Genomic DNA, 25,223 nt, shown 5'->3' with positions numbered 1-25,223 from the left:
GTCCCAGGGGCATCTCCAGGGAGGATCGGGCCCCTGCCTGAAACCCTGCCAGTCAGCTTGCAAAAATCTATCATTTGCCCGATAATAAATGTTGGAAATGTAAAGAAACTGAAGGTACATTCTTTCACCTTTGGTGGACGTGCCCAAGGATTAAGGCTTTCTGGGAGATGATTTCTAATGAAATGAAAAGGGTGTTTAAATATACCTTTCTGAAGAAACCAGAGGCCTTTCTCCTGGGCATGGTCGGCCAAATGGTGCCAAAGAAGGACAGAACTTTTTTTTATGTATGCCACAACAGCAGCAAGAATACTTATTGCAAAGTATTGGAAGACACAAGATCTACCCACTCTGGAAGAATGGCAGATGAAGGTGATAGACTATATGGAACTGGCGGAAATGACTGGCAGAATCCGAGACCAGGGAGAAGAGTTGGTGAAAGAAGACTGGAAGAAATTTAAAGACTATTTACAGAAATATTGCAAAATGAATGAATGTTAGAATGGTGTCAGAATGAAGTTAAGTGGTTTAAGCAGCAATGTTATAAAGCTGTATGTAAAAATGGATTGTTAACAGGTGAGAATCCAAAGTTATAATATATTATGTTAAAGGACTAAGATAAAAACAAAGAGGGAAAGAAATTGCTGAATTAACTAACTGAATTGGAATACAAAAAAGGGAGGTGTGAGGAGGTCAGGGAAACAAGGAAATGAATGTAAGGTATGGAAAGACTGATGTATTTTTTTAAGTGCTTTTTATCTTTTTTTGTATTTTGTATTTTTTCTTTTATTTTTACTTTTGTTTTTCTTTTTCTTCTTTTTTTTAATTCATGTAATAATAAATATCATTTTTTTAAAAAAAGAAACCCTGCCAGTCAGTGTTGGCAATGCTAAGCTACATGGGCCAACGGTGACGCCAAGCAGCTTCACAGGAATGGAGGGAACGCGGAAAGTTAATGCACATTCTCCTTCTTGCCACCGTGTGGAAGGAGTTGCAAAGGCGACTGAATCTTCGCCTCCTGGCGACCAGAAGGGTGAATTTGGACGGCCTCTTTGGATTCTGGGACATTCAGCCCAAAGTGTTCCCTTTGGCACCATGGAGGCTAAAAACCAGGGGACTGCTTCTGTGCCTTCTCTGCACGCAGACAACTGCAACTCAGGGCCTTGGGCTTGAGCCTAAGGAGTGAATGAAAAGACTTGGCTTTTACCTCGAATGCCTGGACAGGAATGCTCTTTGCTTTTCGCGAAGAAGGCAGGGCCAGCCCAGGCTGGGCTGTGGAACTCATGTCCTGGAGAGCTTTCAAAGCCTGCAAGGGGATAGTTGAGAGTATGACCATAATAATAACTTGGGATTATCCTTGTCGTCGATTTATACTCTGCTTAAACCCAAAACGGGCTTCTAAAGCAGTCTGCAAAGTGTAAAACCAGCTGTGCGGATGTTAATACGTAAATGTCAACAATTAAATTAGACAGTTAAGACAACCCTGTTGAAATAATAATAATAATAATAATAATAATAATAATAATAATAATAATAATAATAATAATAATATAATATTTATACCCCCCCATCTGGCACTCAGATCCCCTCATGCTTCCTCCCCCCTTATGGGAGAAGGCAGGGACTGGTGGGCCAGGGGAGAATTCCATCTCCATCTTGGATTCGATCTTGCCATTGGAGGCTCAAGTGGTTTAGGTGGCTAGGAGGGCCTTTTCCCAGATACAGCGCGTTCACCAGATATGTCTGCTTTTGGACGGAGATTATCTGAACTCCATGCTCCGGCAACTTCCAGATTGGATGGCTGCAATGCGCTCTGCGTGGGGCTGCCCTGGAAGACGACTCGGAAACGTCAACTGGCCCGAAACGCAACAGTCGGGTCGCTGTCTGGGGTCCCGTTCAGATCACGGTTTTCCCAGTTTTAAAATAACTGTGCTGGTTGCCAGGCCATTTCAGTTCAAGATGTGTCTGTTGGCGTTTGAAACCCTAAACGACTCAGTCCCCAAACAACCGAAAGGGGGCTTCCAGGCATCAAGATTGACACAGGGGGCCGTCTTGACAGTTCCACTGCCCTCAGAAGCTCGGGCAGGGTGTACGCTCGGGAGAGGGTCTCCTCTGTGGTGGCCCCTAAGTCCTGGGACTCCCACGCCACCTTCAGAGGATGCTGACGACACCCCCTCTTTACCTCCTGGCTTTTGACACTTGCATTATCAGGGCAGACCTAATTTCCACAAGTTGCTTTAATAATAATAATAATAATAATAATAATAATAATAATAATAACAACAACAACAACAATAACAACCACCACCACCACCACCACCACCACCACCATCTGGCTGGGTCTCCCCAGCCACTCTGGGCTGCTTCCAACAAAAGATTAAAAATATTAATGGAAACATCAGTCATTAAAACTCACCTAAACAGGGCTGCCTTCAGATGTCTTCTAAATGTCAGATAGTTGTTTATTTCCTTGACATCTGATGAGATGGCGTTCCACAGGGTGAGCGCCACTACTGACAAGCCCCTCTGCTGATTCCCTGTAACTTCACTTCTCGCTTCTCGCTTCTTAAATTGTTTTTAATATTGTGTTCTAATGCTCTATCCCACTCCGGGAGCTTAGGGACCAGGACAGATAATAAAGTGTTGGTGCTGACCTTTAACACCCTAAACGGCCTCGGCCCAGGATACCTGAAGGAGCGTCTCCACCCCCATCGTTCTGCCCAGACACTGAGGTCCAGCTCCGAGGGCCTTCTGGCGGTTCCCTCGCTGTGAGAAGTGAAGTTACAGGGAACCAGGAAGAGGGCCTTCTCGGTTGTGGCACCCGCCCTGTGGAACACCCTCCCACCAGATGTCAAGGCAATAAACAACTATTTTACCGGTACTTTTAAAAGACAACCGAAGGCGGCCCTGTTTAGGGAAGTTTTTAATGTCTGATGCTGTATTTTTTTAAATATTCAGTTGGAAGCTGCCCAGAGTGGCTGGGGAAACCCAGCCAGATGGGCAGGGTATAAATATATTATTATTATTATTATTATTATTATTATTATTATTATTATTATTATTATTATTATTATTACTATTCACAAGCAGCACCAGCATGGGGCTCCATCCCATTCTCCTTCTAGAGAAGACGGGGAAGGGCAGAGGGTGCCCCCCTCGCCAGGTTTCGTGGCAGCAGCCCAGCAACAGCCACCAGACCCGTCAGTGAGGAGTCTGACACTCACCTTTTTCTCAATACTGGACAGGAAGTCCTTCAAGATGGACAGCTTCAGGACGAGGCTCTCCAGTTCCTGCTCTCCAGTTTGGCTGGCGGTCTGCGGACCATAAGAAGGAGGGTTGGGAACCAAAGACCTGGGAGAAGTTTTCTGGCACAGGAGGGGCAGGAGAAGCTTGGGGGCCCGGGAACTGATTCTGGGGGTGCCAGAGTCAAGTCCCGTTCCAGGACTTTGTGGAATTTGGCCTCTACAGCTTTTTAAAGCAGCAAACCAGAAAGAACACGGAGGACAGGCTGGTTATGAATACACAGGTTTTTCGGTGAAGCTGATCACCATCGGCACTTGCGAAAACCCCGTGCTCTGCAAGCCCCAAGGATCAGCTAATTGCTGCGCCCTTACCTGCCCCACACCTGACACAACATACGATGTCCCAGGTAGGACAGGTGGGAACAGAAATGGGCTCACAGGATTTGGGATTCAGATTCCGTCCCGTTGAATGAGAGAGAGGCTACCTCTGATCCAGTAAAATACATAAATTTATTTTCAAATCAATTTACTAGCCATCGTGACTAGTAAATAAATAAATAAAATGAGACAAATGAATAGGGAGGGGGGGAGGATAAGGCAGTGACAGCCTTACCCTCATTTGTCTAGTTTTATTTACCATATTTTTCGCTCTATAGGATGCACCTGACCATAGGACGCACTTAGTTTTAGAGGGGGAGAACAAGAAAAAAAACAACCTCTCCCTCTATGCGCAGCACCCCTTCAGCGAAGCGGCAGCAGATACGGAGCCCCTTCCATTTCTCCTCCCGTTTTGCTGAAGGGGCGCTGCGCAGAGAGGGAAAGCTGCGCGGCACCTCTCCAGTGAAGCGAAGCCTGGAGAGTCTCGCTCTCCAGGCTTCGGGCGGCGATCCCTGAAGCACCGACCCCTCTTGCTCTCCAGGCTTCAGCAAAAGCAACAGGAAGCCTCCGGAGCGCAGCGAGAGCTCCCGCTGCGCTCCGGAGGCTACGTCTGGCTATCCCTGAAGCCTTCGAGCGGCTATCCCTGAAGCACCGACCCCTCTCGCTCTCCAGGCTTCAGCGAAAGCAACAGGAAGCCTCCAGAGCGCTTCGGAGGCTTCGCGTTGCTTTCACTGAAGCCATGGAGCCTGCATGCGCTCCATAAGACGCACACACATTTTCCCTTAATTATTGGAGGGGGGGAAGTGCGTCTTATAGAACGGAAAATACGGTATTTATTTGGTTCCATTTACGCCCTGCCTTTTCCTCCCAGGAGCTGACGGTGTCCTGCATGCTTCTCCCCGACTTCACATAACCCTCACAACAACCCTGTGAGGTAGGTTGGGCTGAGAGAAGGTCACACACAGTGAGCGTCATGGCTAAGCGGGGATGCAAACTCTGCTCTCCCGGGAAATAGTCCAACACTCTAACCATTAGACTACACTGGTTTTCAAACGCAGCCCACCTTCTGTCGGGGTTCAGTCAGGGCCACTTTCGGAGGCCTTTGGGCTCAGGGGGACTTCCTGGGGAGCAAAACATGTACCTCTCTAAATGACTTGGCTGAAGGAATTGAGGGGGTGCTCATTCAATTTGCAGGTTGGACACCAAACTGGGGGAGGGGGCAGCTAACGTCATAGAATCGGAATTCAAAATGACCTTAACCGATTGACACTCAAACTAACCGAGTGGATTTCATTCCTGAACTTAGGCAGGAAGAACCAGATGCACAAATATAAGATGGGGGGGGCACCTGGCTTACTCGCAGGACAAGGATCTAGGGATCTTGGTGGACCACAAGTCATGAATCAACCGTGTGATGTAACAGCAAAAAAGGCTAACACTATTCTAGGCTGCATCTCCAGAAGTCTAGTGTCCAGATCAAGGGACGTCATAGTCCTATTCTAGTCTGCCTTGATCAGACCCCCAACCTGGAGTCCTGTGTCCAGTTCTGGGCACCACAATTTAAGAAGGATGTTGACAAGCTGGAAGGTGGGCAGAGGAGGACGACCAAGATGATTGAGGGTCTGGATACCAAGCCTGATGAGGAACGGTTGAAGGAGCTGGGGAGGTTTAGCCTGGAAAAGGGGAGACTGAGAGGAGATAGGGGTGCCATCTTCAAATATCCAAAGGGCTGTCCGATGCTCATTTCAGTTTCCCTTTTCTAGACCTTTTCCAGCTCTGTCAAATCCACTACCCTAACCCAAAAAAGCCGCTTTTCATCTTTTCTTAAAGAAAAAGGTGCTCCAGCCCCTCAGTTATTTTTTTTTGGGGGGGGGGGGAGGGCTTCTCTGCTTCCAATCACCACACCCACCTGCTGCAAGATCCGGGAGGTCATGGGGGAGCTCTGCTGGTCAAACACCTTAGACAGGATCTCCAAGCCAGACAAAACCTTGTCCACCTCACTGGAAGAACAAGAAGCAGGTCTTATATTTCTGTGGGTCCTTTCTGCCACCCCCCACTTCCTGGTTCTCCTTATTCTCTCTCTAGCTCTTCAACCCAGACATTTGTCAGACTGTGAGCCTTTTATGATTATTTTCTTTAATTGTCTGAACTAACTGCATGCAATGCCAAGCACCGCTTCTGCTTATTTTGAGGTTTCCAGCTGCTCCGAGCCCTGATTTGGAGAGCTGGCCCTCACAGCAACCCTCTTTCCACCTCTGTTTACCCAAAGCACCGTTCGTCAGCCACATATTATGTCAACAGGCAGGCGGACGTTGCTCGGCTCCCCTTTCCCATCTCACCTGTGCAGGCGTTTGCAGGAAGTGACAAGGGTTTTGTTCAGGTGGGGCAGGCTGCTGGCACCAGCCTTCACAGCCTCCAGGTCCAGGGAGTAGCTGCCTTTCAGGTACTCGTGGGAAACGGTGCTGAGCCCGTTGGTGGTGCTGGAAGAGGAATAATAATAATAATAATAATAATAATAATAATAATAATAATAATGTATTACTTATACCTCGCCCATCTGGTCAGGCCTCCCCAGCTTCCAACAGGATATTAAAAACACAATAAAAGATCGAACATTAAAAACTTCCCTAAATTGCCCTCAGATGTCTTCTAAAAATCAGATTTCCTTGACATTTGATGGCAGGGTGTTCCACAGGGTGGGTTTATTTCCTTGACATTTGATGGCAGGGTGTTCCACAGGGTGGGTGCCACCACCGAGAAGGCCCTCTGCCTGGTTCCCTGTAACTAGGTTTCTCGCAGTGAGGGAACGGCCAGAAGGCCCTCAGAGCTGGACCTCAGTGTCTGGGCAGAACAATGGGGGTGGAGTATACTGGGCCAAGGCCATTTAGGGCTTTAAAGGTCAACACCAACACTTTGAATTGTGCTCGGAAAAGTCCCGGGAGCCAATGTAGGTCTTTCAGGACCGGTGTTATGTGGTCTTGGTGGCCGCTCCCAGTCACCAGGTTACCTGACGCATTCTGGATTAGTTCTAATAATAACAATAACAATAACAACAACAACAACAATAATAAGTTATTATTTATACCCTGCCCATCTGGCTGAGTTTCCCCAGCCACTCTGGGCGGCTCCCAATCGAGTGTTAACAACAATACAGCATTAAATATTAAAAACTTCCCTAAACAGGGCTGCCTTCAGATGTCTTTTAAAAATAAGAGAGCTGCTTATTTCCTTGACACCTGCTGGGAGGGTTTCCACAGGGAAGGCGCCACTACCGAGAAGGCCCTCTGTCTGGTTCCCTGTAACTTGGCTTCTTGCAGCAAGGGAACCGCCAGAAGGCCCTCAGTGCTGGATCTCAGTGAAGTTTCCAGATCACCTTCAAAGGTAGCCCCACATAGAGTGCATTGCAGTAATCCAAGCGGGAGATAACTAGAGCATGCACCACTCTGGCGAGACAGTCTGCGGGCAGGTAGGGTCTCAGCCTGCGTACCAGATGGAGCTGATACACAGCTGCCCTGGACACAGAATTGACCTGCGCCTCCATGGACAGCTGTGAGTCCAAAATGACTCCCAGGCTGCGCACCTGGTCCTTCGGGGGCACAGTTACCCCATTCAGGACCAGGGAGTCCTGAAGGCGTGCTGGAATGTAAACAGGCATGTGACATGCAACAATCCACATATCTGCAGCAAAAAGTGGAATAGAATCCCAACACACGGGGGGGGGGGCTGAGACCCTGAAATTGAGCAGTCGGCTTTGTCTTTGAGCAAAGGAGGCGAGGGGTTCAAGTGGGAAGAAAAAGAGATTCTGACTAAACGTTAGGAAGAACTTTCTGACAGTATAAGGCGCTAGACTCTCCTTCCTTGGCGATTTTGAAGCACAGGTTGGGTGGCTAGCTGTCAGGGATGCTTTAGTTGAGATCCCTGTCTTGCAGGGCAGGTTGGACTAGATGACCCTTAGGGGTCCCTTCCAACTCTTCATTTCTATGATTCTGTGACTAGATGGGTCCCCGTGGGCCTGATCCAGCAGGCCTCCTCTCAGGTTTTTACGATAGAACAGAGGTGCAGAGGAGAAGGCGACTTTCCCATTATCATACACTCATTCATTTTTGTTTTGAGTGTTTTGTTTAAAAAAAAAAGGTCTCAAAGCAATTGAAAAACAAAGCAAAATTCAAAAAGATAAAATCATTTTCAATAAAGAAGGGTGCTCTAGATATTATTGCCCCGAAAGGGCTGCTCGTGGCTAGTAGCTCTTGATAACCCTTCTCCTCCATGAATTTGTCTAAACCTCTTTCAAAGCCATCCAAATTGGTGACCATCACTGTCTCTTGTGGGAAGGAGTTCCACAGTTTAACTCTGCGCTGCATCCTGAATCTCTCAACATTCTTACGTGGTGCCGAGAGCGATGGGGGCTCGGTGCATGTTAAATTGCACCAGGCCATTTTTTGGGAAGCTGTTCACAAACGAAACAAATAGCTAAGTACGTTTTCAGTGGTACATTTCGCAATTAGATAATCTTGCATCACATCTAAAGGGGGAGAGAAAAGGGACCTGGTCAAATTTGGGAAGGGGGCAGTCGGTACTGGAGGATGAAGAACACCAACATCTGCAAGGGGGGTGGGCAGCAAAAAACCACCAGCATACCCCACTGGCAGAGACTCACATTCTCACATGGGGTATATACAACAGTGCGCACCCCATATATATTTATTTATGTGTGTGTGTGTGTGTATGCATACACACACACACACACACACACACCCCCCACTTGATTGTTTAAAAAAACACCCTCAAAGCTGTTTAATAAAATAAAAAACAAATTAATATTAAGAGCAATTTAAAAATTTAAAAGCACCAATAAATTAAAAACATATCAAGATTTGTGGATAGGCTAAACAAAAATGTTTTTAGCCGAAAGGAGTAAAGCAAAAGGGGCTGGCTGATGTCAAGTGGCAGGGAGTTCCGGAGATGCAGAAGGGATATTATTTACCTTTCGAGTGCCCCGTCCTGCACAGCAGGGGCGTTGCTAGCCAGGCCGGCGGCCGTGCTGCCAGCAGGAAGGCTGGTGGACCCCGATCGGGGAGGCAGTGGGGGCTTCTCGTCCTCCCCATCTGTGGAAGGCGGAAGGCAAACGGTCAGCTGAAACAGGATCACCAGGCTGGCAGGGTTGTTGTGGTTTTGTTTAATCCAAAAAACCCCAAAACAATAAAACTATCAGGAAGGAATAAGTTAACACATCTGGAAAGTTGGAAGACCAATAAACTAAAAGCAGATTAAAACTCACACGAGCTTCCTAAACACGTGGGCAGGCTTGTCTGAACAAAAGTGCTTTTTAGCAGGTGCCGAAAACAGTGCAAGTAGATAAATAGGTACCACTCCAGCGGGAAGGTAAACGGCGTTTCTGTGCGCTGCTCTGGTTCGCCAGAAGCAGCTTAGTCATGCAGGCCACATGACCCGGAGGCTGTATGCCGGCTCCCTCGGCCAGTAAAGCAAGATGAGCGCCGCAACCCCAGAGTCGTTTGCGACTGGACCTAATGGTCAGGGGTCCCTTTACCTTTAAGGCAGCGTTGGCCAAACTCGGGTCTCCAGCTGTTTTTGGACTACAACTCCCATCATCCCTAGCTAACAGGACCAGTGGTCAGGGATGATGGGAGCTGTAGTCCCCAAACAGCTGGAGACCCAAGTTTGGCCAACACTGCCCTAAGGTAAGGGCCTTCCTGTCCCCATTGGCGAAAAGGGCTTTCGAGAGGGGAGCAGACAAGATCGACCACCTGTGGGTTGGGGTTCAAAGGTGTGCTTGTACCTGAGTAGTCCCTGTCCTCCACATTCTCCTTGTCCTTCTCCCGTTCCACAGGGAAGAGCAGCGTGCAGACAAGGCCTTGGTTCGGCTGCAGGTAGAGGGTGATGAGGTCGCTCAGGGTCTTGAACCGCCTCACCTGGACCCCTTGAGATGTCTGCAGGGAAAGGAGGGATCAGGACCCGTCAAGGCAAAGAGAAAGACGTTCTGGTTGCCTCACCTCAAAAAGGATGTTGGGAAAGGGTTCAGAAAACGGCAGCCGAAAGGATGATCGAGGGCGGGTGTGGAGCGATTTCCCCTTGAGGAAAGGTCGCAGCGTTTAGGATTTTAAGGTTTGGAGAAAATGCAAGAAAGAGGCAGCATGATAGAGGCTTTGCACAGAGAAAGCGGATAAAGAAATGTTGTTCTCCCTCCCTTTTCGGTTAATTTGTTTTTGCGACTGTGTGGAACCCAGTTCAGCTACTGATTGATTGCGTGACTGCGGAAATGGATAAAAGCCCCCCCATCCAAACAATGACTATCATCAGTACAGGTAAGAAAATAATAATAATTAAATTTTTTATCATCTACAATACAGTGGTACCTTGGGTTAAATACGCTTCAGGTTACATACGCTTCAGGTTACAGACTCCACTAACCCAGAAATATTACCTTGGGTTAAGAACTTTGCTTCAGGATGAGAACAGAAATCATGCAGCGGCAGCAGGAGGCCCCATTAGCTAAAGTGGTGCTTCAGGTTAAGAACAGTTTCAGGTTAAGAACGGACCTCCAGAACGAATTAAGTACGTAACCCGAGGTACCACTGTACTGTCTTATTTATTTTATAGTACAGAACATTGATAATTGCTTTCATTTTATGGATCAGTGATCTCATTAGATAGTAAAATTCATATTAGATCGTGGTTTGAGGAGTTGTTTTTAAAAGTCTGGAATGGATTAATCTGTTTTGCGTTACTTCCTATGGGAAAGCGTGCCTTGGTTTTGGAACGCTTTGGTTTTGGAACGGACTTCCAGAATGGATTAAGCTTGAGAACCAAGGTACCACTGTGATGCAAAATTCGTCCATTATAATCCAACAGTCATTCTGAATGCAGGGCAGGCAGAGAGGTATCGTCAATGAGGAAGTTTGGGCATGGACCTCCAAGTATCACAGCCACTTCTCCGTCCCTTAATTCTACCCTTTCACCGCTAGCAGATCTCCTTGAACCTCATGCAGAAAACACAATGCTCTTCCCCACCCTGGATGTTTGGCACGACACCTCATAGAATCATAGAATCCTAGAGTTGGAAGAGACCACAAGGGCCATCGAGTCCAACCCCCTGCCAAGCAGGAAACACCATCAGAGCACTCCTGACATATGGTTGTCAAGCCTCTGCTTAAAGACCTCCAAAGTAGGAGACTCCACCACACTCCTTGGCAGCAAATTCCACTGTCAAACAGCTCTTACTGTCAGGAAGTTCTTCCTAATGTTTAGGTGGAATCTTCTTTCTTGTAGTTTGGATCCATTGCTCCGTGTCCGCTTCTCTGGAGCAGCAGAAAACAACCTTTCTCCCTCCTCTATATGACATCCTTTTATATATTTGAACATGGCTATCATATCACCCCTTAACCTCCTCTTCTCCAGGCTAAACATGCCCAGCTCCCTTAGCCGTTCCTCATAAGGCATCGTTTCCAGGCCTTTGACCATTTTGGTTGCCCTCCTCTGGACACGTTCCAGTTTGTCAGTGTCCTTCTTGAACTGTGGTGCCCAGAACTGGACACAGTACTCCAGGTGAGGTCTGACCAGAGCAGAATACAGTGGCACTATTACTTCCCTTGATCTAGATGCTATACTCCTATTGAGGCAGCCCAGAATTGCATTGGCTTTTTTAGCTGCCGCATCACAATGTTGGCTCATGTCAAGTTTGTGGTCAACCAAGACTCCTAGATCCTTTTCACATGTACTGCTCTCAAGCCAGGTGTCCCCCATCTTGTATTTGTGCCTCTCATTTTTTTTGCCCAAGTGCAATACTTTACATTTCTCCCTGTTAAAATTCATCTTGTTTGTTTTTGCCCAGTTCTCTAGTCTGTCAAGGTCGTTTGACACCTCCCACCCGAGGCCGGGCTCTGAGCCAAACAGCTTCCCACGGCACAAAGGTCACAGGCAGACTTCCTCGAGTGCCGCTGCCAGCCTAGAAGCGTCACTGCTGGGGGGAGATCAGGAGGACAGAAGCTACCATTCAGGAACCAGGAAGTGACAGAGGTCAGTCGCCGCAAGACCAGTCTGTGCCTTGTGACTGCAAACGGGCTCCTAGCTCCATCACAAAACACCTCTGGCAGGTGGCCCAAGGCGGGAGAAAACCTGGACTCATCGCAACCTGTGCCTATGAAGTCAGGATTGAACTGGGAGGGCTTCACAGCAGTTTCAACCCCACTAAAGTGAAAACACTTGATAAAGGTTGTTTTTACTCAACCCACGAACATGGGAAGAGCTCAGGGGTGGGGCGCATGGGGGGAGGTCTGCATTTGGGAAGGGGGGGTCTAAACCTCAGACTGCCTAGCAATAATAATAATAATAATATTAATAATAATAATAATAATAATATATTATTTCTACCCCGCTCAACTGGCTGGGTTTCCCCAGCCACTCCGGGCGGCTTCCAACAAAAGATTAAAAACACATTAAAACATGAGCAACCCCTCTTCGTGACACACACCCCTCCCCCCAAAAAACACCTCTAGATAAATTAATTTATTCTCTTGCAAATTTAAGACCCTAACAATCCTTCCCCCCCCCCCAAATCCTCTTAAGGTTGTTTTGAAAAGCTTTCTCCCACAGCCAGGCTCTGAAACCAAATTGTGGTGAGGGTCACTTGCTGGGGGGGGGGCAAGGAAGAAGGGGTGAGCCCCCTCCCCACTCAATACCCTCAGCAGTTTTCTCATTACCTTGGCAAACAGGGACCTGTTTGAAGAGGTTAGCACCCGGCTCGGCTCTGAGAATCTGCACTTCCCATTTTGTTTTTTTAATACAGAAAGTGAATGCTGAGCCCTTCGGAGCTTGCAAACGGAAGCAGTGAGGCCAAGCAGTGCCCGGATAACTCCAAAAGCCAAGTGTAAAGAGCAGAGGGGGGTGGAATCAGTGCCTCTTTGAAGAAGATTTTCCTTCCCACAAGCCAAGGACCAGAGGCTGCTGCTTATTCAAGCCACAGAGCTGGCATTTCTGTGCAACGAACTTGAGATTATTTCAGCGTTGCAGGGATGGGGGCCACATAGAATCACAGAGCTGGGAGGGGGGACCCCAAGAGTCATCTAGTCCAACCCCCTGCCGATGCATGTGTGCTTCTCCGCACTCCCACCCACCCACGCACCCACCGAAGGCAATACGGACACACAAAGCCTTACAAAACTGATTTCCAACCATTTAAAAGCCTTGCCAACCCCTGGAGCACAAAACAGGAAATGCCTGCTGAGAATTCCCTGTTTGGCCAGGGCGAAGGCGCTCCAATCAGTTGGTGGCTGGGGGCCATCCCAGGCGAGGGAAGAAGCCTTCCTTCCCCCACCAGCACCCACTGCAACCCCCCGTTTTCCCCAGCCGTGGCGCAGGCAGAGAGGGCAGCCTCCTGGCCTCGCTTAGGATTCTGCATCAGAGCTCTTGCTGCAACACAAGCTGGGAAGTAAGGGGGGGTGGACCTGGGGAATGTCCTCCTTTCAGCCGCCCCCCCCCCCGGGCTCACTTTTTCCTGCCGGCTTGGACGGCACAATGAGGTTACTGTTGTGCTATAAATGAACCATCGCCTGAGCCAGGCAGACTTCCTGCCAAGATCAGCAGTGTGTGGGCATCTGCAGGGCTCTTGCCAACCCCTGCTCTGCCCTGGACACAGCGCTGGGCTAAAGGATCACCCGTTCCGTGGTCAGCAGGGAGAAGCGTCGCTCACGTCCCAGGGGACCTCCCGGCCTGCGCTCACAGGCGCACAGCACGGAGCCCAGCCCCCAACCTTCTGTCTTCGCCAGCCAAGGGGGCTGGGCATAAACCCCTGGGCAAGAGCCTCCTTTTTTCCACTCTGCACGTCGCCGAACATTTCCCTGAATGTTAAAGCGGTTACAGTGGTGCCTCGCAAGACGAAATTAATTCGTTCCGCAAGTTTTTTCTTCTTGCGAGTTTTTCGTCTTGCGAAGCACGGTTTCCCATAGGAATGCATTGAAAATCAATCAATGTGTTCCTATGGAGACCGTCTGGGGACAGAGGGGAAGCGCCGCGGGCCTTCCCCTCTGTCCCTGGACCTGTTTTAAAGCAAGGGAAGGGGCAGCCGGGAAAATCGCTTCTCCCCGTTGCCGCCCCTTGGTTCAAAAGGGGTCTGGGGAGAGAGGGGAAGGCGCGCGCGGGGAGATTGCGGGGCTGGCAACGGGGAGAAGCGATCTTCTCCCCGCCGCCCCTTGCTTCAAAAGAGGTCCGGGGTGCGGGGGCAAGCTTCGTTTTGCGAAGCAAGCCCATAGGGAAATTCGTCTTGCGAAGCAACTCAAAAACGAAAAAACCTTTCGTCTTGCGAGTTTTTCGTCTCATGAGGCGTTCGTCTTGCGGGGCACCACTGTATATAGCTCAGTCGGCAGAGCATGAAGCTCTTTAGTTTCAGGGTTGTGGGTTCGAAACCCACACTGGGCACAAAGATCCCCGCATTGCAGGGGTTGGGCTAGGTGACCCTCGGGGGGGGGCGTCCCCTTTCCAATTCTACAGCTTCTATGATTCTATAACAGGGAGTCCCATTGAACCGCATTGTTTATGAACATCAGCCTTATGCCATTTTGGACTTCATAGAATCACAGAATCGTAGAACTGCAGGTTTGGAAGGGGACCCCCCCCCCCAGATCATCTAGTCCAGGCATAGGCAAACTCAGCCCTCCAGATGTTTTGAGACTACAATTCCCATCATCCCTGAGCACTGCTCCTGTTAGCTAGGGATGATGGGAGTTGTAGTCCCAAAACATCTGGAGGGCCGAGTTTGCCTGATCTAGTCCAACCCCCTGCAAAGCAGGAATTTCAGCCAAAGCATCCATGGCAGATGAGTTTCAGACTACAACCCCCATAATTCCTGGGTACCACTTGCCATGTGACACTGGGAAGCTGATGGGAGCAGGCCCTGCTGGTTGAGGCGGATGGGAAGGGTAGTTCGAAAGATCTTGGGAGTGCGCCTCTAAGGCTGGTGTACCGTGAGGAGTCATTCGTCTTTCAGAACTGATATTGAGATTCTCCCCTGCTACTGGAACCGCTTATGCCCTCCCCCCGAACCATTTCCTTCAAAGGTGTGCAGAGAAATCCATCCAGGAACAAACAACAGCATTTTGGGTACATAAAGCCACAGATCTTTGTGCGCAACCATCACCAGAAGCAACGGAATCTACACAAACTCTGCAAAAGGAGGCGGCGAGAGGTACAGAGCTCACCTGCACGGCCAGGAAATCCTCTTCGTCCGGCAAGATCCGGTAGGTGTGGACATGCTTCTGGAATCTATGGCAACAACAAAAGGATTTGGGGAGAGAAAGAGAGGTTTAAAACAGGGGGGTGACTATTGAGGTGAAGCTATAGAAGAACTCAACTCCCTAAAATGGGAAGTTTGGTGGACGTGCCCAAGGATTAAGGCTTTCTGGGAAATGAAATATAATGAACTGAAAAGGGTATTTAAATATACCTTCTTGAAGAAACCAGAGGCCTTTCTCCTGGGCATAGTCAGCCAATTGGTGTTAAAGAAGGACAGAATTTTCTTTATGTATGCTACAACAGCAGCAAGAATACTCATCGCAAAGTATTGGAAGACACAAGATTTACCCACTCTGGAAGAATGGCAGATGAAAGTGATGGACTACATGGAATTGGCGGAAATGACTGGTAGAATCCGAGACCAGGGAGAAGAGTCGGTGGAAGAAGATTGGAAGAAATTTAAAGACTATTTACAGAAGTATTGCAAAATTAATGAATGTTAGAATGATGTTTGATTGAAGTTAAGTGGTTTCTAGCTGTAATGATAGAAAAGAATATGGAAAAATTGGATTTCTAAATAGGTAAAAATTTAACGTTATAATATATTAAGATCAAAGATCAGGATAATAAGGAGGGAAAGAAATTGCTGAATTAATTAATTGAATTGGAACACAAAAAAGGGAGGTATGAGGAGGTCAGGGAAACAAGGATATGAATGTAAGATATGGAAAGGTTGGGTTTTTTTATTTTTATTTTTTCCCTTTTTTCTGTAAGTGTACTTATTTTTTTTATTATGTATTTTTCTTGTATTTTTATTTTTGTCTTTTACTTTTGTATTTCTTGTTTTTATGTAATTCCTTTTTCTGAAACTTTAATAAATATTTTATAAAAAAAGAAAAAAAATGGGAAGTTTTGGGGCTTCGTTCTCCCTTACATGAACCCACCACACCCCCTGATCTGGACAGCCCTGATCTCCGGGCACTTGGGATAGATCGCATTTAAATCAGGGGCAAATTAAAAGCACCAACCCAGGAAGAAAAAAACAGACGCTCAGAGGCACTGCCTAGGGAGCACCGCAGATCTTACAAACTCACAAATGTTCCTCTTCCACCAGGCCTTGGGCAGATTAATATTCTACAGCCTTTTAAATGGGTCTGTGGGAAGGGGGAGGTTGCTGTTTCTTTGGGCTTTGTTTTAATTATTGACTTGAGTTTTTATCTTGTACTTTATTCTGCGAACCACCCTGAGATTTATTTATTTTTTAAGTGGGTGTACATTATTATTATTATTATTATTATTATTATTATTTATTAAATTGCTTTCTGCGAGGCATCTCAAAGCGATTTACAGTACAAAAACACGTAAGAAGCAATTGCACAAACGAAAAGAATTTAAAAAACTGCAGGTCAAAGACTCTTGCCACACGTGCGCCTGGGTTTAGTCTTTGCTGCTTGACATAAAAACAGCACATTGGGGAAGAAAGCAATACGCCTTTGCCAACCCGGCCACCCCCTCCCACGTTTTGGACTACAACTCCCATCAGCCCCAGCATCCTGTGGTTGTTCTGGTTGGGGCTGATGGGAGCTGGAGTCCAGCACTGCCAAATGGCCGAGAGGCTGCCCACACCCTGACTACAGGGCTCTATATATTATTTTATAAATTACCCACTGAAAGAGCACAGTCTCCAGAGACCAGTTAAAAAGGGGAGGGGCAGATGAACTTCCCTGTGTCGCAACTCAGGAGCCACAACCAAAAAGACCCTGCCTCTCGCTCCTGATGTGCTATACCCTGGCTGCTGGAGGGAGGAGGAGAAAGCAAGGCAAGCCCTCCGGCAGATTAAGAACATAATAAGAGTACTGCTACATTAGGCCAGGGACACCCCAAGTCCAGCAACCTGTTCTCACAGGGGCCAACTAGATGCCCATTATGAGAAACCCGAAAGCAGGATTCGAACACAACACCAGTTCTCCCCTCCTGTGGTTTCCAGCAGCTGGGATTCAGAAGCATCGCTGCATCCAGCCACAGAGGAAGAACACAGCCGTCCTAGTTGAATCCATCCCTCTTTGAAAGCCATCGCTGTCTCCTGGGGCAGGGAGTTCCAAAGATTAACTACACGAAAGGCGGCCTCACCCTGGGCAGCTGCTGTTGCAAGACTCTCTGGCGCTTTGGAGCACCATGCGTGAATTATGCAAAACAGAATATACAAAACACATCGCTCGGGGACCCGACACGTCCTTGCAAATGAGAGGCAAACCACGAGGGCTGTGCATAGCTAAACATTAAAATTATCGGGGGCTGGGAAGCTTGGGCTGGGCTGCAGACAGGGCTGGCCTCTGATGCAGACACCGCAAAGGGGGAAATTCACCCCTGTCACAGAGCTGAACGGAAACAAAAGGCCGCTTTTAGAATCATGGAATTGTAGAGTTGGAAGTTCTGATGGTTCCTACCATCAGAAAGTTATTCCTAATGCTTACGATTACCAGTTGCTGGAAACTGCAGGAAAGGAGAGTTCTCTCGCACCCGGCTCCCTCTTGCAGGCACCAGCTTGGCAAATAATAATTTCACTATTTGTACCAGCCCCCACCCATCTGACTGGATTCTCCCAGCCACTCGGGGCGGCAAAAGTTTCCTGGCAGGAATGGGGTCACTAGCTGCATCAGGAAACGGAGCAAAAAAACAAATAAACTGAGACGATTATCTTCTTTAACGAGCCAAATTAAAGATCGCAGGTATAATGAATTTTCCGTGTCACACAAGGCACTTCCGCCGTTGATTGCTCGAAGCCAAATGAAAACCACGATGTTGCAAGGCAACGGGAGACAAGGTGAACATTCACAGCTCTGATCTCTGCAAAAGTTCAGAGAAAGAGAGACGGGGAGCCGGTTCCCGAACGCTGAAAATTACGCCCCTTCTCCTTTCTCCTCTCCTGACCACAGAAAGGCCAGCCTGCCCCCACTTAACGCACAGGTGAATGTATTATTCAGAAGGCAAAGGAGATGAATATTTGGCACCAGCTTGCAGCCTCGGGAAGAGAAATGCAGAGGGAGGGCAATCAGGCACAAGGGCGTTGGCGGCTGTGTAGTGTACACAAAACCCTCGTGGCAAAGGGAAGGATGTGTCCCTGTGCCGCATCCACCCTGCGGCCCAATTTTCTTCTCCAAAACAGCTTTAGAGAGAGGGAAGCCTCCTAGCTCAGCAGCAAATCAGCTGCTCTGCATGCGGAAGCTCCAAGGTGCAGCCTCCAGCCTCCCCCATTCGGAAAGAAAAAGGGATTTCCAGCAGCAAGGCTGGGACTGAGACCTCTGGCGCTCACAGAATCATAGAACTGTACGGCACCAAAGGTCATGTTGCCCACCCCCGGCCAACCTTGAAGGCGGAAGACACTGAGCCAGGGGACCCAGCAGCAAGACCGTCTCTTCGACAGAGGCCCAGCCTTATGGCTAAGCAACACCCCATTCTACGTTAGCACTTCTGCCTCCTTAAGTTTCCACAAATGATACGATGCGATACTCTTTACAGTGGTGCCCCGCAAGACGAAATTAATTCGTTCTGCAAGTTTTGTAGTCTAGCGAATTTTTCGTCTTGCGAATCACGATATCCCATAGGAATGCATTGAAAATCAATTAATGCGTTCCTATGGTCAAAAAAAGTCCAAACAAAGCCAAATTTGGTACAACAACAGTTTATTAACTGCTCTTTAAAGTCACACATACTGTAAAGAGCAGTTCAAAAATTGAAGGGAAAATAAATTAACTTTATAAACAAAACATGTCTTTGTTTTTAGACAAAGGAAACAAAGTCGCGAGACGTTTTCGTCTTGCGAAGCAAGCCCATAGGGAAATTCGTCTTGCGAGGCAAATCGAAAACGGAAAAACCTTTCGTCTAGCGAGTTTTTTGTCTTGCGAAGCATTCGTCTTGCGAGGTACCACTGTATTGTCATCGTCCCATACAGAACAACGAAATTGAAAATCTACGTAAGACATTCAAAAACCAACAAGCCTGCTATCCCAGCTTGGTTAGCCCCCTAAAAACTCTGATACCCCATTTTTAAATACAATAAACAGCCATACCTCAGGATAAATATGCTTCAGGTTGAGCGTTTTCAGGTTGCGCTGTGCGGCGACCCAGAAGTAACGGAACGTGTTACTTCCGGGTTTTGCCGCTCACGCATGCACAGATACTCAAAATGACGTCACGAGCATGCGCACAAGCAGCGAATCGCGACCCGCATATGCACAGATGTGGATTGCATTCTACTCAGGATGCGAACGAGGCTCCAGAATGGATCCCGTTCGCATCCAGAGGTACCACTGTACTCCCATACAGACTCCTTATTTAAAACCAAAAGCACATTTGGGTAGAAACTGTTTCTCAGGCGGCTAGTCCTAGTCTTTATAACCCTGGACCTTCTTCCAGAAGGCAGAAGCTGAAAGAGATCATTCTTTAAAGAGATCATAAGCAGCTTGCTTGTGGCACCTGGAAGCATAGATTTGATCCAAGGTGGTTATTGTCAAACGAGCCTCACGACGAGAGATGCTTGTGCGGATGATCTCAGTGATCAAGCTGGGATGTCAGGGTTCAGGAGATCTCTGAGGTACGCCTGGACGTAAGTTATTCAGGGCTTTGTAAATTAACACAAGGACCTTGAACCTGGATTGGCACTAAGTGGGCCACCAGTGTGGCTGTTTCAGCAATGGGGCCACATGTTCTCGACTAGAAGCTCCCGTCAGCAATCTGGCAGCAGCATTCTGCACCAGGGAGAGCTTCCGAACAGCCCCCAAGGGCAGCCCCACAAAGAGCACCTTACAGTAGTCCAGCCTTGACGTAACCAGTGTGTGGTCAGGGTCTCCCAGGAACGGCTGCAGTTGGCAAAACAGACCGAGCTGGTAAAAGCAACCCCTTCTGGCCTGCTGCAGAGCATCACACGACTTTTTGCAGAGAAAAGAGCCGCTGTCGTCCCCACCTGACCCCAGGAAATGCAGAGCTGCTGCTTTTGCAGTCGGCCTGCCCCCCGACCCCCCCCCCTACAATTCAGAAGCAGAAGGAGAAGTGTCTTCTGAGAAAAGGACACCCACGCGAAGCAGGAAGCGGAGATGGTGATTCAGCAGCGAGCTCTGAGTCAGCACCCCAGCAGAAGCACAAGCTCAAACTTGGCTCCTGCGAAACATCTCCGAGTTAAAACATCCAACCCGAAATTCCTCCCATCTCCGAAGCTGCCGATTCCTCCTTCCTCCTCCCCCCCCCCCGCCACCCCCTATCACCAGGGAAGCCTGCCAAAAAACGCCTGGGTCTCGCTGACCCTTCAAGGGACAAAAGCCTCGTAACCATCTTCTTTGCAAAGGCTCTCCAACGCGCCTCTCGAATTCTTATTAGGAGCCTTCAGAGCTTAGGCAGGCGGCAAAAGAGGCTCTTTTTGCGGCCTCCATTTTGCAACGCCGCTTTTGTTCCGGCTGGTTATCGGCGGCCTTCGGAGCAAAGCCGCCGTCGAGTGGTTGGGGCCGCAATCTAGCGGGAATCTGCCCCGCAGAAAGGAAAGAGCAGGAACAAAAGAGCAGCCGGTTGCTGGATCAGGCCAAAGGGATCAAGTCCAGCTTCCAGTTATTGCTCACAGTGGCCGACCAGTTGACCATTGTGGGGAACCAGCAAGCAGGTATTCAGAAACACAGCAGTGGCTGTTTTTGCATGCAAGAACTTTCGGCTTTGCCAAACCGCTTTGCCCTCTAGATCTGTCGTTCCCAAAGTGGGTGGCGGGATTAGCTGGAGGGTGCTAAGAGGTAAGGGGGACAGCCCCCTTCTTCCTCCAGCCCTCTAAATGAACGGTTGCCATTCTGCCTGCAGAGGTGGGGAGTCTAACACAGAATTGCCACCATCGCTGGTGGAGACAGGTGTCTCTCAAGCCATCTCCAACTTGCTATCTTTGACTGGCAGTGCCAAGGTTATGACATTCTGCACATCTGCCCATACCTGAAGGAGGGTCTCCATCCCCATCATTCTGCACGGACACTGAGGTCCAGCTCCGAGGGCCTTCTGGCGGTTCCCTCACTGTGAGAAGCCAAGTTACAGGGAACCAGGCAGAGGGCCTTCTTGGTGGTGGCACCCGCCCTGTGGAATGCCCTCCCACCAGATGTCAAAGAGAAAAACAACTACCAGACTTTTAGAAGACATCTGAAGGCAGCCCTGTTTAGGGAAAGTTTTTAATGTTTAATAGACTATTGTATTTTAATATTCTGTTGAAAACCGAACAGAGTGGCTGGGGAATAAATAAATTATTATTATTATGATTATTATTATGATTATTAGATCGAGCGCCTGTATCTCTTCCCTCTTCCCTGAGCTGCAGCACTTGGGGGTGCTGCGTGGGCAACGATAAACCATGCACACTCCTAAGAGAGCCAGTGTGGTGTAGTGGTTAAGAGCGGTAGTCTCGTAATCTGGTGAACCGGGTTCGATTCCCTGCTCCTCCACCTGCAGCTGCTGGGTGACCTTGGGCCAGTCACACTTCTTTCAAGTCTCTCAGCCCCATGAACCTCACAGAGTGTTTGTTGTGGGGGAGGAAGGGAAAGGAGAATGTTAGCCGCTTGGAGACTCCTTAAAGGGAGTGAAAGGCGGGATATCAAATCCAAACTCTTCTTCTTCTTCTTCTTCTAAGGGGCCTCGCAACGAACAGGCAAACTAGCCCCTCTCTCCAGCAGGTATGGGGAACCTTCAACCCTGGAGATCTTGTTGAGCTACAACTCCCATCATCCCTGACCACTGGCCATGCTTGCTGTGATGGACTGGATGAGGCTGAGCTACCACTTGCAAGGCCCAGCGGTTCCTCAAATACCTGCTTTGCCCTGGCCTGTTCCCCTACTCCAGCTGCTTTAGGCCTCTTCTTCTTTGGCGATCCCTGGTAGCCGAGTAATAATAATAGTAGTAATAATAATAATTTATAATAATTTTTTTATTATTATTTGGTTTTCCCCATCCATTCTGGGCAGCTTTCAACAGACTATTAAAATACAATAGTCTATTAAACATTAAAAGCTTCCCTAAACAGGTAAGACTGACTTCCATAAACACGGTTTTAAAAGTGAGTCCATAAGTGACTGTGGAGGCCAATTCTGGATCCACACGTCCTTCCACAGTGGGGACATTGTTTTCCGGATGTGAGTTGATGACGGTGAGGGTTTGCCAAGCATGCCTTCCTCTTAGCACGTTTCTCCCTTGCGTCCTGAGTTCGAGTGTCTTCAAAGCCCAGGACACCTTTGGTAAAGGCTGTTCTCCAACTGGAGCGCTCACAGGCAAGTGTTTCCCAGTTGTCAGTGTTCATATTACATTTTTTTTAGATTTGCCTTGAGAGAGTCTTTAAACCTCTTTTGTTGACCACCAGGCTTACGATTTCCATTTTTAAGTTCGGAATAGAGTAGTTGCTTTGGAAGACAATCATCAGGCATCCGCACAACACGACCAGTCCAACAAAGTTGATGTTGAAGAATCTTCACTCCAACACTGGTGATCTTTGCTTCTTCCAGTACACTGCCATTAGTTCACCTGTCTTCCCAAGTGATGTGTAAAGTTTTTCGGAGACTCCATTGATGGAATATTTCAAGGAGTTGGATATGGCGTTTATAAGTGGTCCACGTTTCAGAAGCGTACAGTAAGGTTGGTAGTACAATAGCTTTGTAAACAAGCATTTTGGTTTCCCTGTGAATGTCCCGGTCCTCAAACACTCTGCGCTTCAATGGGGAGAAAGCCGCACTCGCAGAGCTCAGGCGATGCTGGATTTCGGCATCAACGTTTTGGGCCTGCAACTCCTATCAGCTAGCACAGCCATGGTGCTGAGGCTCATAGGAGCACGACTGCCATGGCAAGGGCTGATGGGAGTTGTAGTCCAACAACACCCAAAGAGCCCCAGGTGAGGGAAAAGGCTGCTCTGGCCTCGTCCCACCTGCATTTTTCTGGCTCCAGGCCTCAAATGTTGGCACGGCTGCTCTGCCACCAACTGTGACACCCCTGGCAGCTTTCCGGACGTGTGTCTCCAGCCCGGCAAGGCCTCGTTTGCGGGGGGCGGGGGCCGCCGGCCAGGAACAGTCCTGCGCAGCAAATGCATTCCACAGGCTCCGGTTTCTCTGAGCCTTTGGGCTGAGCGCCGGACGCCGCCAGCGCCGGACGCCAACGCTTTGAGGTTCGGGTTACGGCTGGTCCAGTGACTAATCCTGAGCAGACAGAGAAGCCCCGTTCCAGAAGTCAGCCCAGCAGAGCAGCTGAGTAAAGGGACAAAGGCCTCCTGTGCACCAAAGGCTGTTTCCCAAGAATGACCCATCAAGAGAACCTGCCGGATCGCGGGACTGTTTACTCTAACACACACGCCAATCTCTTTGGAGTTCACATGTAGGGCTGGGAGACTCGGGGCAGGATTACCAGCCTGCGCCACGCAGGCTGGGGCTATTTTGGACGCTGCCTCGCAGCCTCCTGTGCATTTGCCTCTCACAAGGAGCTGCTGCGCCAAGAGCGAACCCTGTTTCCACCGTCAGGAAAGAGGAGGCACGATAAGGAGTCTGTGGAATTATGCATGGCACAGAGATACCGGGCAGAGACCGCTCTCGTAACACTTAAGCGGGTGGGCATCTAAGGAAGCGAAATGCCGGAAGAGTCAGGACAGAGAAAAGGAAGCCTTTCTGCACACAGCGCCTAGCTTAAACTGCGGAACTCCCTGCCACAGGACACAGGGATGGCCACCCCAACTGGATAGCTTGAAAAGAAGATTAGAGCAATTTGTGGAGGAAGAGAGAGCTGCTGGCTGCTGTGCTCTGCCTCCATGGCTGAATCCCAGTTGCTGGAAACCACAGAAAAAGAGAGTTGCTCTTGTGCTCGGATCCTGCCAGCTGGTTTCGCACAGGCATCTTGTTAGCCACTGTGAGAAGAGGCTGCTGGACCAGATGGGCCATTGGCCTGATCCAGCAGGCTCTTCCCATGTTGTTATAATCTCAGGACTGATCTGCACGCTTAGTTTCCCAAACTTGGGTCTCCAGCTGTTGTTGTTTTTTGGACTACAACTCCCATCATCCCTACTAGCAGGACCAGTGGTCATGGATGATGGCAACTGTAGTCCCAAAACAGCTGCAGACCCAAGTCTGGGAAGCCCTACTTTGAGTGACCTTGCTCAGCAGTGCCTACACTGGCCGGCAGCTGTCCCCCAGGGGTCTCTGGCAGGGGGCATCTCTCAGCCCCTCCTGCAGAAGCCACTGGGGATTAATCATAACCATTGATATAACGATATCATATCCTTTTGATCTTGTACAGGGTTGTTGTATTTAGACTGGAGTGTGGGTGTTCATCAGTATGCCTATGATACCCAGCTCTACCTCTCTTTTAAATCAGAACCAGTGAAGGCGGTGAAGGTCCTGTGTGAGTGTCTGGAGGCGGTTGGAGGATGGATGGCGGCTAACAGATTGAGGTTGAATCCTGACAAGACAGAAGTACTGTTTTTGGGGGACAGGAGGCGGGCAGGTGTGGAGGATTCCCTGATCCTGAATGGGGTAACTGTGCCCCTGAAGGATCAGGGGCGCAGCCTGGGAGTCATTTTGGACTCACAGCTGTCCATGGAGGCACAGGTCAAATCTGTGTCCAGGGCAGCTGTGTACCAGCTCCATCTGGTACGTAGGCTGAGACCCTATCTGACTGCGGACTGTCTCGCCAGAGTGGTGCATGCTCTGGTTATCTCCCGCTTGGACTACTGCAATGCACTCTACGTGGGGCTACCTTTGAAGGTGACTCGGAAACTACAACTAATCCAGAATGCGGCAGCTAGACTAGTGACTGGGGGCGGCCGCCGAGACCATATAACACCGGTCTTGAAAGACCTACATTGGCTCCCAGTACGTTTCCGAGCACAATTCAAAGTGTTGGTGCTGACCTTTAAAGCCCTAAACGGCCTCAGCCCAGTATACCTGAAGGAGCGTCTCCACCCCCATCGTTCTGCCCGGACGCTGAGGTCTAGCGCCGAGGGCCTTCTGGCGGTTCCCTCATTGCGAGAAGCAAAGCTACAGGGAACCAGGCAGAGGGCCTTCTCGGTAGTGGCACCCGCCCTGTGGAACGCCCTTCCAGCAGATGTCAAAGCGATAAACAACTACCTGACATTCAGAAGACATCTTAAGGCAGCCCTGTTCAGGGAAGTTTTTAACGTGTGATTTTACTGTATTTTTGGTTTTATGGAAGCCGCCCAGAGTGGCTGGGGAGGCCCAGCCAGATGGGCGGGGTATAAATAATAAATTATTATTATTATTATTATTATTATTATTATTATTATTTAGACTGGAGAATTAGCTGTGGGGTCTCAGAGTGGGTAATTGCCACGGCGGAAGCAGCCTCGCCCCCCCA

General features: G+C 48.9%; 1 protein-coding gene across 1 annotated transcript in view; it reads right to left on the bottom strand.

The window, feature by feature from the left end:
* Nucleotides 1-25,223, bottom strand: part of INPPL1 (inositol polyphosphate phosphatase like 1) — an 80,628-nt gene that overhangs the window by 31,919 nt on the left and 23,486 nt on the right. The window contains exons 2-8 of the mRNA XM_083499260.1: nt 14,828-14,891; nt 9,415-9,565; nt 8,602-8,722; nt 5,957-6,097; nt 5,527-5,617; nt 3,222-3,311; nt 1,205-1,303 (exon numbers count right to left, since the gene is read on the bottom strand). Coding sequence (XP_083355386.1) covers nt 1,205-1,303; nt 3,222-3,311; nt 5,527-5,617; nt 5,957-6,097; nt 8,602-8,722; nt 9,415-9,565; nt 14,828-14,891 — 757 coding nt within the window. The remainder of the gene's footprint in view (nt 1-1,204; nt 1,304-3,221; nt 3,312-5,526; nt 5,618-5,956; nt 6,098-8,601; nt 8,723-9,414; nt 9,566-14,827; nt 14,892-25,223) is intronic.

The sequence above is a fragment of the Podarcis liolepis genome (genome assembly GCF_965112155.1).
Source record: "Podarcis liolepis genome assembly, chromosome: 4".
NCBI lineage: Eukaryota > Metazoa > Chordata > Lepidosauria > Squamata > Lacertidae > Podarcis > Podarcis liolepis.
This window is presented reverse-complemented; position numbering and strand designations above follow the sequence as displayed.